The sequence below is a fragment of the Cervus canadensis genome, chromosome 17 (assembly GCF_019320065.1).
Source record: "Cervus canadensis isolate Bull #8, Minnesota chromosome 17, ASM1932006v1, whole genome shotgun sequence".
NCBI lineage: Eukaryota > Metazoa > Chordata > Mammalia > Artiodactyla > Cervidae > Cervus > Cervus canadensis.
In genome coordinates this window covers 10,908,753-10,925,593 of record NC_057402.1, presented here as the reverse complement: position 1 = coordinate 10,925,593, position 16,841 = coordinate 10,908,753, and the positions used below count along the sequence as shown (strand labels likewise).

At 36.5% G+C, this 16,841-nt stretch overlaps 1 protein-coding gene across 4 annotated transcripts in view; it reads left to right on the top strand.

Moving 5' to 3' along the window:
• The window catches only part of PPP4R4 (protein phosphatase 4 regulatory subunit 4), a 100,722-nt gene that overhangs the window by 24,785 nt on the left and 59,096 nt on the right, over window positions 1-16,841 (top strand). For all 4 annotated transcript variants that reach the window (XM_043490239.1, XM_043490238.1, XM_043490240.1 and 1 more), the window contains one exon: window positions 15,070-15,172. In XM_043490239.1, the coding sequence (XP_043346174.1) occupies window positions 15,070-15,172 (103 nt within the window). The remainder of the gene's footprint in view (window positions 1-15,069; window positions 15,173-16,841) is intronic.

Below are 16,841 nucleotides of genomic sequence, written 5' to 3'. Positions count from 1 at the left end.
TGCCTCCTTTACCTGCATCAAGGGCTCTTTAGTGATTATTTAGTGATTAATATCACTAAATTTAGTGATTATTTAGTGATTAATATCACTAAATAGTTTGTGTGCACATTTTTCTCTTGCAAAATTACCAACTTGAAGACATTTTTAGGCTGCCAGTCCAACCACTTATACTGGATGAACGATGATCATAAGTGGTATAATAGCTTGAGAGTATGGTGGAAGTCTTTCTCTAATCTTTAGTAGGATGACTTTGGGGAAGTCACATTTTTTTTCCCTTGGGACTCGGTTTCCTCAACTTTCAAGTAAAAGGGGAACCTTCTTGCACTGTTGGTGGGAATGTAAATTGTTATAAATACTGTGGAAAACAGTATGCAGATTCCTTAAAAAACTAAAATTAAAATCTACCATATGGCCCAGAAATCCCACTGCTGGGCATATACCCCTGAGAAAATCATAATTAAAAAAGACACATGCACCCCCAATAGTCATTGCAGCTTATTTACAATAGCCAGGAGATGAAAGCAACCTGGCTGTCCATTGTCAGGTGAAAGAATATAGAAGATGTGGTAGATATATTTAATATACAAAGGAATATTACTCAGTCATGAAAAAGAATGACATTGGGTGATTCGCAGTGATGTTTATAAACCTAGAATCTGTCATACAGAGTGAAGTCAGTCAGAAAGAGGAAAACAAATATTGTATATTAAGGCATATATATGGAAGCTAAAAAAAATGGTATGGATGAACCTATTTGCAGGGCAAAAATAGAAATGCCGTTGGAGAGAATGGACTTGTGGACACAGTGGGGAAAGGAGACGGTGGGACAAGTTGAGGGTACAGTTGACATATGTACAGTACCATGTGTAAAATAGTTAGTGGGAAGCTGCTGTTTGCCATTGGGAGCTCAGCTTAGCGCTCTGTGATGACCTCTAGGGGTGGGATGGAGGGTAGGAGGGAGGCTTACGAGGGAGGGAAGATATGTATACATATAGCTGATTCACGTGTTGTACAGTAGAACTACTACAACGTTGTAAAGCAGTTTTACTCCAATTAAAAAATCATACTAAATAAATATATTGTATATATAGTATCAAGAATAGCATGATAGTATATATAAAGCGTCTTGCCTGACACATAGACCCTCAAATGTTTTCTTTTGCCTTCTTCTGGTGCTATTAAAAATATAATTCGTTTCTCTGTGATTCTAAGTATGATGACTGTAAACAGAGTTGAATGGTTCTCTAACTTTGCAAGCTCTTTTACCTGATGTTTTGAAGATGTAACATTATTAAGGATTCAGTTTTATAGTACAACATGAAAATACACATTTGAAAAATTCTTGATGTTGTGGATTGATACTTGATATCTTCTGCTTTAGATTCAGTCATCTTTGTCTTCAAGGGAAGTTTTGTCTTTCTTGGATGTTCTCTAAGCTAATCATTTTAAAAATTTTGTTCTTTGCATTGAAACAAACTTTAATTATTTTGGGTAAGGAAATGAATATCGACTATGTCCAGTTTAGTTTTCTTTGGGAACTCAAAACATGGCCTGGGTGACATCTGTTTCATTGTTACAAATCCAAACACAGTAGTAGCTGCTTATATTTTGTATTTGGGGTTTTGAAATGAGAACTGCAGTGAACCTAATCTAGATGGCGAGCTCTGTATGTACAAATCATCTAGGATCCTACACATAGTCAAACAGTTACCAGAGTTACAGTTCTCAGGTTAATTTAGTAGAGACTGTGTCATGTGGTCACCTTTGGATAGCATCTGCTCCCTCCCCTTCTTCGTTTTCACATTGGTTTAGGATTCGGTAAACAGTGCAGGTTGTCTAGCTCATTCTTGCCATATGATTAGAATTTTTAGCATGTGAATCTGTATTCCTCTTTAGATTTTGAGCTCTGACAAGGTTGAAACAAGGAATAAGAATAGAGAAAGACAATATTGTCAGTATCTAGGTCTGTTCTAACATGCAGCTTATTCTTTGTGGGCAAGGGCATGGGTTTCATGAACTAGCACAGACAAGCCTCATTTTTGGAGACCTAAAATAATGTTTCTGAAAGTGCTTTAGGCAAATATGATATACTAAGAATTTCTGGTCCTTTTCTTGATCTCCCACAAATTGGTTAGCATTTTGTTTGCTTCTCACATCATTGAGGACTGGCCTTTTTTTTTTTTCCGAAATCGTATGTTTTTTAAAAGTACCATTGTGCAGTTTTATCTTTTAGTGCTACATAGCTTGTGAGCAGGAGTGGGATAGAAAAAAACAGATGGATGCGTTTGGTATTAACTGAGTGCACAGATTGGAAGAGAGGCAGTGTGTGTGATGATCAGTGCATTGCTTTTGGAGTTGTACAGTCTGGGTAATGTTGGGCAAGTACTTTCATCATTCTAAGCCCTGATTTCCTCATCTCTGGGATGGAGCTAGTGAAAGGGAAAGTGAAAGTCGCTCAGTCGTGTCTGACTCTTTGCGACCCCATGGACTATATAGTCCATGGAATTCTCTAGGCCAGAATACTAGAGTGGGTAGCTGTTCCTTTCTCTAGGGCATCTTCCCAACCCAGGGATCAAACCCAGGTCTCCCGCATTGCAGGTGGCTTCTTTACCAGCTGAACCACCAGGGAAGCCCAAGAATACTGAAGTGGGTAGCCTATCCCTTCTCCAGTGGACCTTCCCAACCTAGGAACTGAACTGGGGTTTCCTGCATTGCAGGCGGATTCTTTACCAGCTGAGCTGTGAGGGAAGCCCATATACTTCTAATAATACATCTCAAGTAAGATGTTTATTAGCATAATGCCTAGCATATAATATATTAGATACTATTTTTATTGTTGTAATTAGGAGAAGAATTGAAGAAGTAAGATTATTGGTGAGAGTGTAATTGAAGTAATAGGGAGGATCAGACTGCCAAGGAAGAAAGTGACACTAGGAGGAATGTTAGAAACTGGAGAATAAGTAGGAAGTGAAGGGATTAGAAATGTGATGAGGGTAAAAGATGGATTTAGTAATAGAAAATTAGATAAGAGGTTATGGGCAACAAAGGAGATCACGGAATTTGAGATTGTAGAGATGGAGCATTTCTGGGTAATGCTGTGATCCAGCCTTTGACAATGGTTGCTGATGTGGAGACAAATTCACTTTAAATCAACAGGTATTTTTGGAGCCCTTACTGTGTGCTAGATACTGTGCTAAGCATTGGGGAAATGTAAAATCTGAGCCAAATCTCATTGTATTAGGGGGGGCCAAAACTAGCTGTTTCTCATTCAGCTGAATGAAGTTGCCCATGACAGTGGCAGGACTGGGATGACAACGAAGACTGAGAAACCTTCTATTTTACCGAAAAATGCTTGAGTGGATTGACTTATTTTTCATTGGTTTAACATATTACTATAAAAGGCTCTCTGAAATAGGTGCATTCCCTCAATGGGAATAAAATAATTAGTAGCATTAATTTAAAAGATAACTGTCCTAAATTTATTTATTTCACTAGGTCTTTTTTTCCCCTCCCTATCTTTCCTTTATAGCCACTAGTGTACAGCTTAGATGATTGACCCAGTTCTTTTTAGTTTTAGAGGAGTGGTTTGCAGAGTGAGTGGGATTGTGTCCTTCTTGTTTCTGAATAGGTATCCTAGAAAAGGAACATGCCCCAAAGAATAACACAGTTAGCACAGAAAAGAGGAGCTCATGTTGTAGCCAGGAGGATTGTTCCCTGTGCCTTTCAGTTGGAAGTTGTAGGCTTTGAAGTGTAGGAAGCTTATTTTATAAAAAAAAACAAAAGTCTAGTATTAATCAGCATTTATTTTAAAATTACATATCCCATATCACATAGCAATAAACTGAATTTTATATTGTTGACTTAAACTTATGCTGGTTATTTCTGGGTTCCTTCCATTTGGTGATGGTAGCATGCATGCATGCTTAGTCATGTCCGACTCCTTGCAACTGCATGGACTGTAGTCTGCCAGGCTCCTCTGTCCATGGGATTTCCCAGGCAAGAATACTGGAGTGGGTTGCCATTTCCTCCTCCAGGTGATCTTCCCCACCCAGGGGTCGAACCGATATCTCCTACATTGGCAGGCAGATACTTTACCACTGATCCGTCTGGAAATCCTGATGGTAGCATAGATCCATATGTGTTTGATAGAGATTATGATAATTATAATTTAAGTGTGCTTTTTCTATTTTTTCATGTTCTATTTATAGTAAGCAGTGTCACTACAGGTTATCATGTGCTTTTCTAATATCTTACAGCTGTCAAAGCTGAATGACAGACTGTGTGTTCTTTCTATTACTGAGTAACATGCTCAATTTCCTTGGAAGCCCAAAGGGTTTTTTTTTAAGTTCTGTAACATGTCTCAGTGTTGGTTATGCTGGTTTTTCTCAGGTATATGGTGTGCTCTTTTGAATCTTTTTTTCAAGTAATTTTTTTTTGTTTTTGATCGTTTCCTTGCTTTGCTTCTTTAGGGACTCCTATTAAAAGTATGTTGGATCTCTTATATGTTGAGTTGGCCAAAAAGTTCTTTTGGGTATTCCATATGCTATTATGGAAAAACCAGACTGAACCCAATATATGACTTTCTCTCAAGTCTTTTAAATCTTTTTTAATTTAAAATTTTTATTCTTTTTTAAAAAAGTAATTTATGTATTTCCAAAAAATTTGGAAAACTCAGCAGTGGCCACAGGACTGGAAAAGGTCAGTTTTCATTCCAGTCCCAAAGAAAGGCAATGCCAAAGAATGTTCAAACTACCGCATGATTGCACTTAGCTCACACACTAGTAAAGTAATGCTCAAAATTCTCCAAGCCAGGATTCAACAGTACATGAACCATGAACTTCCAGATGTTCAAGCTGGATTTAGAAAAGGCAGAGGAACCAGAGATCAAATTGCCGGCATCTGTTGGATCATAGACAAAGCAAGAGAGTTCCAGAAAAACATCTACTTCTGCTTTATTGACTATGTTAACGCCTTTGACTGTGTGAATCACAACGATCCGTGGAAAATTCTGAAGGAGATGGGAATACCAGACCATCTTTCCTGCCTACTGAGAAATCTGTATGCAGGTCAAGAAGCAACAATTAGATTGGACATGGAACTACAGACTGGTTCCAAATTGGCATAGGAGTATGTCAAGACTATATATTGTCACCCTGCTTATTTAACTTATATGTAGAGTATATCGTGTGAAATGCTGGGCTGGAATCAAGACTGCAGGGATTAGAAATATCAATAACCTCAGATATGCAGATAACACCACCGTTATGTCAGAAAGCGAAGAACTGAAGAGCCTTTTGAGGAAAGTGAAAGAGGAGAGTGAAAAAGCTGGCTTAAAACTCAGCAATCAAAAAATGTGATCCCATCACTTCATGGCAAATAGATGAGGAAACAATGGAAACAGTGACAGACTTTATTTTCTTGGGCTCCCAAATCTTTGCAGATGGTGACTGCAGCCATGAAATTAAAAGATACTTGCTCCTTGGAAGAAAAGCTATGACCAAGCTAGATAGCATATTAAAAAGCAGAGATGTTACTTTGCTGACAGAGGTCTGTCTAGTCAAAGCTTTGGTTTTTCCTGTAGTCATGTATGGTTGTGAGAGTGGACTATAAAGACAGCTCAGTGCCAAAGAATTGATGCTTTTGAACTGGGTGTTGGAGAATACTCTTGAGAGTTCCTTGGACAGCAAGGAGATCAAATCAGTCAATCCTAAAGGAAATCAATCCTGAATATTCATTGGAAGGACTGATGCTGAACCTGAAACTCCAATACTTTTGCTACCTGATGCGAAGAACTGACTCACTGGAAAAGACCCTGGTGCTGGGAAAGACTGAAGGCAAGAGGAGAAGGGGATGACAGAGGATGAGATGGTTGGATGGCATCACCGACTCAATGGACATGAGTTTGAGTAAGCTCCAGGAGTTGATGATGGACAGGGAAGCCTGGTGTACTGCAGTCCATGGGGTTGAAAGAGTCGCACTGAGCCTCTGAACTGAACTGATCAATAGTGTATATGTGTCATCCCAATCTCCCAATTCCCCCTCCTGTTTATGATTTTTCTTTTCTTTTTTTTTTTCATTTATTTAAGTTGCAGGATATAAAATTAACACACAGAAATCACTTGCATTCCTATACACTAACAATGAGAAAACAGAAAGAGAAATTAAGGAAACAATACCATTCACCATTGCAACAAAAAGAATAAAATACTTAGGAGTATATCTACCTAAAGAAACAAAAGACCTATACATAGAAAACTATAAAACACTGATGAAAGAAATCAAAGAGGACACAATCAGATGGAGAAACATACCGTGTTCATGGATTGGAAGAATCAATATTGTCAAAATGGCTATTCTACCCAAAGCAATCTATAGATTCAATGCAATCCCTATCAAGCTACCAACGGTATTTTTCACAGAACTAGAACAAATAATTTCACAATTTGTATGGAAATACAAAAAACCTTGAATAGCCAAAGTAATCTTGAGAAAGAAGAACGGAACTGGAGGAATCAAGCTGCCTGACTTCAGGCTCTATTACAAAGCCACAGTCATCAAGACAGTATGGTACTGGCACAAAGACAGAAATATAGATCAATGGAACAGAATAGAAAGCCCAGAGATAAATCCACGTACCTATGGATACCTTATCTCCGACAAAGGAGGCAAGGATATACAATGGAAAAAAGACAACCTCTTTAACAAGTGGTTCTGGGAAAACTGGTCAACCACTTGTAAAAGAATGAAACTAGAACACTTTCTAACACCATACACAAAAATAAACTCAAAATGGATTAAAGATCTAAATGTAAGACCAAAAACTATAAAACTCCTAGAGGGGAACATAGGCAAAACACTCTCCGACATGAATCACAGCAGGATCCTCTATGACCCACCTCCCAGAATATTGGAAATAAAAGCAAAAATAAACAAATGATTTTTCTTTTCTAGTATATGGAAATATAGTTGACTTGTATATTGACCTTGTATCCTGCCACACTGCTAGACTCATTATTAGTTCTACTAGCTATTTTGTACATTACAGTTTCACCTCTTCCTTTCCAATCTGTAAGCTTTTTGTTTCTTTTTATTGCCTATTGTGCTGACTCAAACCTTTAACACAATGTTGAATTTTAGAAGCAGTAGATTTGAACATTCTTACCTTGTTCATGATTAGTGAGAAAACATACATTCTTACATGGTTAAGTATGATGTTAGCGATAAGTTTTTCGTTGATACCCTTTATCTGGTTAAAGAAGTTCCCTTCTATTTCTAATTTGTTGGTAGTATTTTTTCTTAATTGGAGTATAGTTGCTTTACAATGTTGTGTTGATTTCTGCTGTACAACAAAGTGGATCACTTATACATTCATACATATCCACTCTTTTTTAGATTTCCTTCCTGTTTAGGTCACCACAGATCACTGAGTTCCCTGTGTTACACAGTAGTTCTAATTAGATATCTGTTTTATATATGGTAGTGTATATATGTCAATCCCAATCTCCCAATTCATCCCACCTGTGATAGTTTTAAATCATGAATGAATGTTGTATTTGTCAGATTTCTACATCTGTTGAGGTGTTCATATGTGTTTTTAAAAAAGCGTTGTCACATTGACCTTTAAAACATTTGCTTTTTATTTTGAGATAATTATAGATTCAGAGACAGTTGTAAGAAATAATAGAGTTAGCCAGGTCTGCTTCATCCATATGGCTGTTCTCTTGTTCTTTGTACATCCCCTGCCCTACCAGTCCCTGCTTCACCTATACCCTGCTCTCCCGACTGTGCTTCCGCCTGCTGCAGCCAGTGATTGTTCTAATCCGTAAGCCAAAATGGCTCCACGCCCTAGTTTTATTCAAGGGAGACATCTGCCCTTGAGATGGTGGTTAACTGAGGGGCTGTGAGGGAAATGCCCCAGCTGCTGCTTTCCCTGGTAACTGAGGAGCCAGTCTGCTGTCAGTTCCCCCTCTTACTGGTAGCCCCTTTCCAGGAAAAAGCAAAAATTGCGACCATGCCCTGCCTGCCATCTGCTGTAAATGGTGGAGTATTGCTCCAGGACCCTTGGTTTCAGCCGTGAAAGATCCCCTATCCAGTAAATGTCTCTGCCCCTGTCTCTGGGCTTTTTCTTCTGTCTTGAGGCTGGGCAACTTCAAGGTTTGTTGGTCTGTGGGGTGCCGCCCAACACTTCTGTGTTAGTATTTGAAAAGCTGTAGTATGGTACACAACCAGGATATTGACATCAATACAATCAAGACAGGTAGGCTTTCCACCACCCAGAATCCCGCATGTTACACTTTAGTAGTCACGTCTTTTTCCTCCTGCCCCCGCCGCAACTCTGGAAATCACCTAATCTTTTCTCCATTTGTATAATTTTGCTGTTTCAAGAATGTTGTATAAATAGAATTATGCAGTATGTAACTTTCTGGGGTTGACTAGTGTTTCATTTGCATAATTCTCCGGAGATTCATCAGGTTGTTGCATCTGTCAATATTTTTTGTTCCTTTTTATTTCTGGGTAGCATTGTGTAGGTATGGATGGACTACAGTGTGTTTAACCACTCACTCATTTAAGGATATATAGGTTGTTGACATTTTTTTGGAGCCGCTCAAAACATTCATCCACAAGTTTTTGTATGAACGTAAGTTTTCATTTCTTTGGGATAAATGTTGAAGAGTACAATTGCTGGTTGCATGTTTCATTTTCTAAGAACCTGCCAGTTTTTTCCTAGAGTGGCTGTACCAGTTTGTGTTTCCACCATCAATGAATGAGTGAATTAGTGTAGTGATATTTCATTATGGGTTTACTTTACCTTATAGTTAACAATATTGAACTTTTTCATGTGCTTATTTACAGTCTGTATATCATCTTCATTAAAAAGTCTCTTCATTCTTTTTTCCCATTGTCTAACTGGATTGTGTGCTTTTTTTTTTTTTTACTGTTGAGTTTGAGAGTTCTTTTTATATTCTAGATATTATTCTTTTGTCAGACATGTAGTTTACAAATATTTCTCCTCCTCTATGGCATGTCTTTTAACTCTTAACAAAGTCTTTCACAGTGCAAAAGTTTTTAATTGCAATAAAGTCCAATTTATCAATTTTTCCTTTTATAGATTCTGCTTTCGATGTCAAATTTAAGAGCTCTTTGCCTAATCCTAGATTTAGAGGATTTTCTCCTGGGTTTTTAAAAAGTTCTTATAGCTTTACATTTTATAGATTCATTTTACTGTGGTCAAGGCATTTTGGTTTTATTTTTATTGGAGTTTGGGGTTTTTTTTGTTTGTTTTCTGGCTTACGGGTGTCTTCTTGCTGCTCTAGCATGATTTGTTGAAAAGGCTGTATATCCTTCTTTCCTTCACTGAATTGCCTTTGCACCTCTGTCAAAAATCAGCTGTGCATGTTTGTGGAGTGTGTATATATATGGAGGTTGTTTCTGGGTTTTCTCTTCTGTTTCATTGATTTATATGTCTATTCCCCTGCCAATACCATGCCATCTTGGTTACTGTAGCAATATAATGTCTTAAAATTGAGTAGACAGATTCTTCCCACATTATTCTTTTTCAAAATTGTTTTAGCTATTCTAGTTTTGTTGCCTTTCCATATACATTTTAGAAAAATATTGTTTACATCCCAAAAATCTTGTTGGGATTTTGATGGTAACTGTATTAACCCTATACAGCAATTTGGGAGAATTGACATCTTATTTTGCTGAATTTCTCAATCTATGAACATAGATTGTTTTTCTAATTACTTAGGTCTGCTTTGATTTTTTTTAACATTGTGTTTTCAGCATACAAGTCCTGTGATTTTGTTAGTGTTTCATTTTTGAGGGATTGTAAATGGTATTTTGTTTGTAATTTCAGTGTTCTTGTGTTGAATTTTGTCAAATATTCCTTCTGCATTGATACTTTTGATATTTTTCTCCTTTAACCTGTTAATATGATGGGTTACACTGATTTTGAATATTGAACTAGCCTTGCATTCTTGCAGTAGATCCCATTTGATCATGGTGTATAATTCTTCTTTTAATGTATTACTATGTTTTATTTCTTAATATTCTGTTAAGGATTTTTGCATCTATATTCATGAAGGATATTGTTCTCTCTGTATTGGTATTTTAATCTTCCTAGGTTTTGTTATCAGTATAGTAAGAGCTTCTTAAAGTGCTTTCAGAAAGTGTTCTTTCCCCTTCTGTTTTCTGGAAGAGAATGTGTAGAATGGTATTAACTCTTTGTTAAATGTTTGGTAGAATTCTCTAGTGAAACTATGCGAACCTTGAGATTTTTTCTAGGAGTTTTAAAATATGAATTCAACTTCCTTAATAGTTGTAGAACTATTCAAATAATGTATTTTGTATTGGATAAATTGTGGAAGTTTGAGTTTTTTGACGGATTGGTCTATTTTGTCTAAGTTTTCGGTTTTATGTGTGTAGAATCACTTATAGCATTCTCATATTATCCTTTTTGATATGTACAGGGACTATGGCAATATCTCCTGTTTTAATTGTGACATTGGTAATTTGTGTCTTCTCTCATTTTTACTTTGACAGTCTTGCTAAAAGTTAATCAGCATTATTGATCCTTTAAAAGAACCAAGTCTTTGTTTCATTTATTTTTTCTATTGTTTTCTGTTTTTATTCCTTTGCTTGCATTGTGACTATTTTGTACTCAAGATGAAAAATTAGATTACTAATTTGAGATTTTTCCCTCTTTTCCTCTTTCCTTTCATAAATGTATACATTTATTATTATAAATATCTCTCTCTGTAGTGCTTCAACTGTGTCCCATAAAATTTTATATCTTGTATTTCATTTTCACTCAATTCAGTGTATTTTTAAAAATTGTCCTCTTGGACACAGTTATGTAGAAGTGTGTTGTTTCATTTCCAAGAATTTGGAGAGCTTTCTGTTACCTGTTTATTGTTGATTTCTAGTTTGATTCCATTGTGGTCAGAGAGAACTCTTTGTATGAGTTCAGTTTTTAGAAGTTCTCTTTTATGGCCCAGGATGTGGTTTTTCATGGTGTATGTTCTTTGAGCACTTGAAAAGAATGTGTATTCTACTGTTGTTGGCTGGAGAGTGTTCTATAAATGTTAATTAGATCTTGTTGGTTGTTGTTGAGTTCTATGTCCTTGATGATTTTCAAGTTCCATCAGTTGTTAGGAGAGGAGTATGAAAGTCTCCATCTAGCTGTGTATTTGTCTAGACAACTTCTCCTTTTAGTGTAGTTTTTGTTTCAGATTATTTTGCAATTATGTTTGATGTATACACATTTAGAATTGCTATGTCTTCTTGGTAGATTTCCTCTTTTATCATTTTATCATCAAGGTCCCTGTCTATCTTTGGTGATTTTCTTTACAAGGGCGTTGACTTTATCTGACCTTAATTTGGCCACCACCGCTTTACTTTGGTCTATATTTCTGTGTTATATCATTTTCTGTCCTTTACTTTCAACTTGCTGATATTGTTATATTTGAAATTAGTTTCTTATGGCTGCATTTAGTTGAGTCAGGTCCTTTAATCCATTCTGCCAAACCCTGTCTTTTAACTGGTATAGTTAAATCATTTACCTTTAATGTAACTATTTAGGGTCTTAAATCTATCATTTAATTTTTTTTCTCTGCTTTTATTTCCATGAAATATTTTGTCTTCCTATCTGTGAGATATTAGTGATCATATATTTTCCTAATTGCAAAGTAAGTAAATAAAATTTACTGAATGTTCGCATTAAATATTTGTGACATCAGTTCATGCAATGAGTTATCCATTCATCCATCCTTTTAAGAGATTTTTGCTAAGCCTCTACTTTGGGCCAGGCATTGTCAGATGAAACATTACTTTTTCAGATATTTCTCTTCTCTTTTAGTTCTTTAGTGGTCTATTTGTTTCTTATCATGCTGTAGTAAATCATCACAAACTGGATGGCTTAAAACAACAGAAATGTATTCTCTCACAGTTCTGGAGGCTAAAAGTAGCAAGTACTTTTGTAGCAACTAGTAGTTGCTAAAAATAGCAACTGAGTCTGAAATCAGTAGCCACTGAGTCAAAAATCAAGGTGTCAGGCAGGGCTGTGGGGAAGAATCTGTGTCTTGTCTGTCCCAGCTTCTGGTGGTTGTCAGCACTCTCTGGCTTGTGGCAACATCACTCCAGTCTCTGCTTTGTGGTCAGATTGCCTCCTATTCTGTCTTCTCTGAATATCTCTTTTAAGGACACTTGTTATTTGGTTTATAGTCTACTGGATAATCCATGACCAGCTCTTTATCTCAAGATCCCTTTTCAAATTAAGATAACATCACAGTTTCCAGGATTATGGTATAGATATATTTTATGGGGGTGGGGGGCACCATTCAACCTGGGCTTCCTAGGTGGCTCAGTGGTAAATAATCTGCCTACCAGTTCAAGGCTGTATATTGTCACCCTGATTACTTAATTTATATGCAGAAGTACATCATGAGAAACTCTGGGCTGGAAGAAGCACAAGCTGGAATCAAGATTGCCAGGAGAAATATCAATAACCTCAGATAGGCAGATGACACCACTCTTATGGCAGAAAGTGAAGAAGAACTAAAGAGCCTCTTGATGAAAGTGAAAGAGGAGAGTGAAAAAGTTGGCTTAAAGCTCAACATTCAGAAAACTAAGATCATGGCATCTGGTCCTATCACTTCATGGCAAATAGATGGGGAAACGGTGGAAATAGTGGCTGACTTTATTTTCTTGGGCTCCAAAATCACTGCAGATGGTGATTGCAGCCATGAAATTAAAAGACGCTTACTCCTTGGAAGGAAAGTTATGACCAACCTAGACAGCACATTAAAAAGCAGAGACATTACTTTTCCAACAAAGGTCTGTCTAGTCAAGGCTATGGTTTTTCCAGTAGTCATGTATGGATGTGAGAGTTGGACTATAAAGAAAACTGAGCACCAGAGAATTGATGCTTTTGAACTGTGGGGTTGGAGAAGACTCTTCAGAGTCCCTTGGGCTGCAAGGAGATCCAACCAGTCCATCCTAAAGGAGATCAGTCCTGGATGTTCATTGGAAGGACTGATGTTGAAGGTGAAACTCCAGTCCTTTCACCACCTGATGTGAAGAGCTGACTCTTTTGAAAAGACCCTGATGCTGGGAAAGATTGAGGGCAGGAGGAGAAGGAGACGACAGAGGATGAGATGGTTGGATAGCATCACCAACTCAATGGACATGGGTTTGGGTAAACTCCAGGAGTTGATGGTAGACAGGGAGGCCTGGTGTGCTGCAGTTCATGGGGTCACAAAGAGTCAGACACGACTGAGCGACTGAACTGAACTGAACCAGTTAAGGATACACTGGAGACTAGAGTTCGATCCCTGGGTTGGGAAGATCCCCTGGAGTAGGAAATGGCAACCCACCCCAGTATTCTTGCTTGCAAAATTCCATGGACTGAGGAGTCTGACAGGCTACAGTCCACGGGGTTGCAAAGCGTCAGACATGACTGAGTGACTGAGCACACACACGCATGCATGACATTCAACCAGCTGCAAGCAGTACTTTTATATGCAATTTTATTTTCCCTTTTTTGATCTTCTCCTCACCTTGGCATGGCTCTCCTTTTCCCCTCCCTTCTCTTTCCTTCTTGAATTTTGTCTCTTAAGGTATTCACTTAGAGAGTGATGAGAATAGTGGAAAGATTGTACTGACCTACATTTTGCAGCCTACCATACTGCAACAGTGGCCCAGTGGAAAAGCATCTGCCCACAATGCATGAGACATCAGAGATGCGGGTTCAATCCCTAAATTGGGAAGATCCCCTGGAGGAGGAAATGGCAACCCACTCCAGTATTCTTGCCTGAAAAATCCCATGGACAGAGGAGCCTGGTGGGCTACCGTCTATGCGGGTCGCAAAGAGTCAGACATGACTGAGTGACTAAACAGAGATACTGCAACAGGGAAAAGACTTTTTTCCACAGCAGGGCAGCTCCATTTAGTCAGAATATGCTGCTTATTAGCAGAATTTACAAAGCACTGAAGGAAATAAATATAATACTTGAAAACACTCTTTAAAAAATCCATATTAAGGTCTTTTTTTCGGCTGTGCCATGCGGTACATGAGATCTTTGTTCCCCAACCAGGGACTGAGCTCATGAGCTCTGCGGCTGAAGCATGGAGTCTTGACCTTTGGACCACCAGGGAAGTCCCCTTGTTAAGGCCTTACATACGTGTACTAACAAATAATTCCATTTGGAGGGTTAATCAAAATCATTTTTACTTAAATAAATATTATGGTATCAGTAATTAACATTCAAATTGGCATCAGTTAAGGATAGGTGGAATTTCTTTCTGAGGTGGCACCACATTTAATGACATCTGTTATAGCTATGTTTCAAGTACTTGCACAACTTATGTTGCTTAGCTTATATTTTAAAAACAAGTAAGTTTTTGCATGAAAATGGTTTTTCAGAAGAATTTGAAGTATTTAGGCCGCTAGAGTATCACAGATTGTTTTGGTAACGCCTTAGTGACCTAATGAATGCTGTATCAAAAAGGTACCATGTAAATACACCCTACTGACTTTTAAGAATATAGAATATATATATTAAGTTTCTGGCAATTCGGAGTCAGTGGAGTGCAACAGATAGTTTCATTGTACTAGAAGAAAGTTGTATGATTCTGCTGTAGCTAATTTTGTTGCTGTCCCTGCTATTGTTATGATTATTAGTATTTTACCAAAATGAAATTTACCAAATCTGTTTTTATAAAGTATAGCAAACTGGCAGGTCACAGGGAAAAATGAGGTTGAATTTTAAAGTAAGTATTTAATAATGGTCTCAATATTTTTTCAGTAAGACGTGTGTAGATAGAGAATCATGTTTTAGCATAAACATAATTAATATCTCCATGTATTTGTTGTAAGATTTACCTAATGAAATTTCAGCTCTGGTTTAATTTTTATATCTAATTGATGCATTTAAAGTTTAAAATTGTCAGAAGTTTGGTGTTCATGATTAAAAGCAGTTGTTTTCAAGTTAATCCCTGCTTTTTACAATGTAAATTATAATCACAAATTTATAGTTACAAATCTTAAATTTGTGTTTTCTTTGTAAGTGCTGGTCAGGATATCCAGGGAACAAGCGTGATTGCAAATCTTCCACTTCTGATGCGACAGAACCCTGCTGAGACACTTCGGAGAGTCTTGCCAAAAGTTCGAGTAAGTTGCTGTGAAATAAGATTTGAATTCATCATGTTTTCCCGGTAGTACGTTGTCATTGCCAGGAGAACATTTCAGAGCTTTGGATGGCTGATCTTTTGTATCTAGCCACTGAGTGGAGGAAGTATTATAAATATTTTGAATTATTTTGAAAATATTTAGGGAACTTAGCTGATGGAAATGGAGAAATCTAGATCTTAAACTACAAAGTTTTCTCTAATCATTTTCTCAGTAGAAACATTATGTTTTCAGCAGCTAAAAAAAAAAACTTAGTCTTATAAAATCATAGCAATCTTATTTGGTATTCTGTTGACATAAATATATTATTAATAATATTTCTAGAACATTGATAATACGATTTAACTGATAGTCTTAATAGTCACCTTTTGGTGACTGCTCAAGAATCATCAACTAGAGATTCGATTATGGCCACTGCAGTTTTAGTTTTATATTTAATTGCTTTTTAAATTCCTTCAGATTAGTTTTCCTGTTACTAATAAAATGTTTGATCTACTAGAACTTTCTTTCCTTTATTTAATATTGATTATTAATATACAATATTAAATATTTGATGCATGCTATTTATTATTTATTTCTACCATATGCAAAGTGTTCTGTAACAGAACTTGAATGAACACAACAGATAATGCCTTTTGGATCCTTAGGGAGCTTACCTACTAATGAGGTCAAGGAGGTTACATAGTACTAGGGATTCTGTTTGCGGATAGTGAGTTTTATAGACTTTGCTTTGGCTTTCTGTTTGGATTAACTTTTTAAAAAAATAATTTTAAATTAACTTATATGTTGTTTAAAATACTGTTATGTGCCCTTGGGTTTTATTTTTAGGCATATACAGCATTCTTCCAGTGATGAAGATCAGGGATATGACATGTTATTTTTATAAGTTGCCCACATTGCAGGCAGTATGGATATATTGTGTATATATATATATATATATTTTAACTTAGAGATGTGAATGGAGAAAATGCTTTTTTTAGTAGTGCGTGTGATTCAAAAGCACATGAAGCTTTTTCATGTCTGTTTTTCCCAGATCATTCTGTAATTTCAGTGGAATTAAGTCTACACAGTCTAGGTTTAATTTCTCATTCAACTGAAGTGATATTAACTGACCTAAGTGTGTTAGTGTCACCTGGGAATACCAGTTAAACACTTGTAGAAGGGAACAGGTATAGATCCTCTTGACCAAGGAGTTATTATGCATAAGCAAATTAGATTTATAGCTCAAAATATTGAGCACACTACACTTTGCGTTGAGCAGGCTGAATCTGGGCCAAGAGAGCATGTTGCAAGTTATAAGTTTCATAAAGCAAGAATGAAAGGTGAAGGATAGACAGTGGTGAGCTTTAGAGGTCTCTGAATTATTTTGAAAAAAAATTGTTTGCCGAAGAGTTCACACTAAAGTTAATTAGATACTAATGTCTAAAAAAAATTTAATTTCATAGAAGTGTATAAAGAATATTATATAAAGCATATTTATACAAAGAATCAAATGTTTCTGATGAAACTATATAACTGAGTTATAGAGGATAAGATTTTAGTAAGTTTCTAAAGATATTCAGTTTAATTTATAATACAGAAGATTAACTGAATAAATGCATATAAGGAAAATGTAAACTAATGACTGTATTATACTAAGAAAATCTTTATT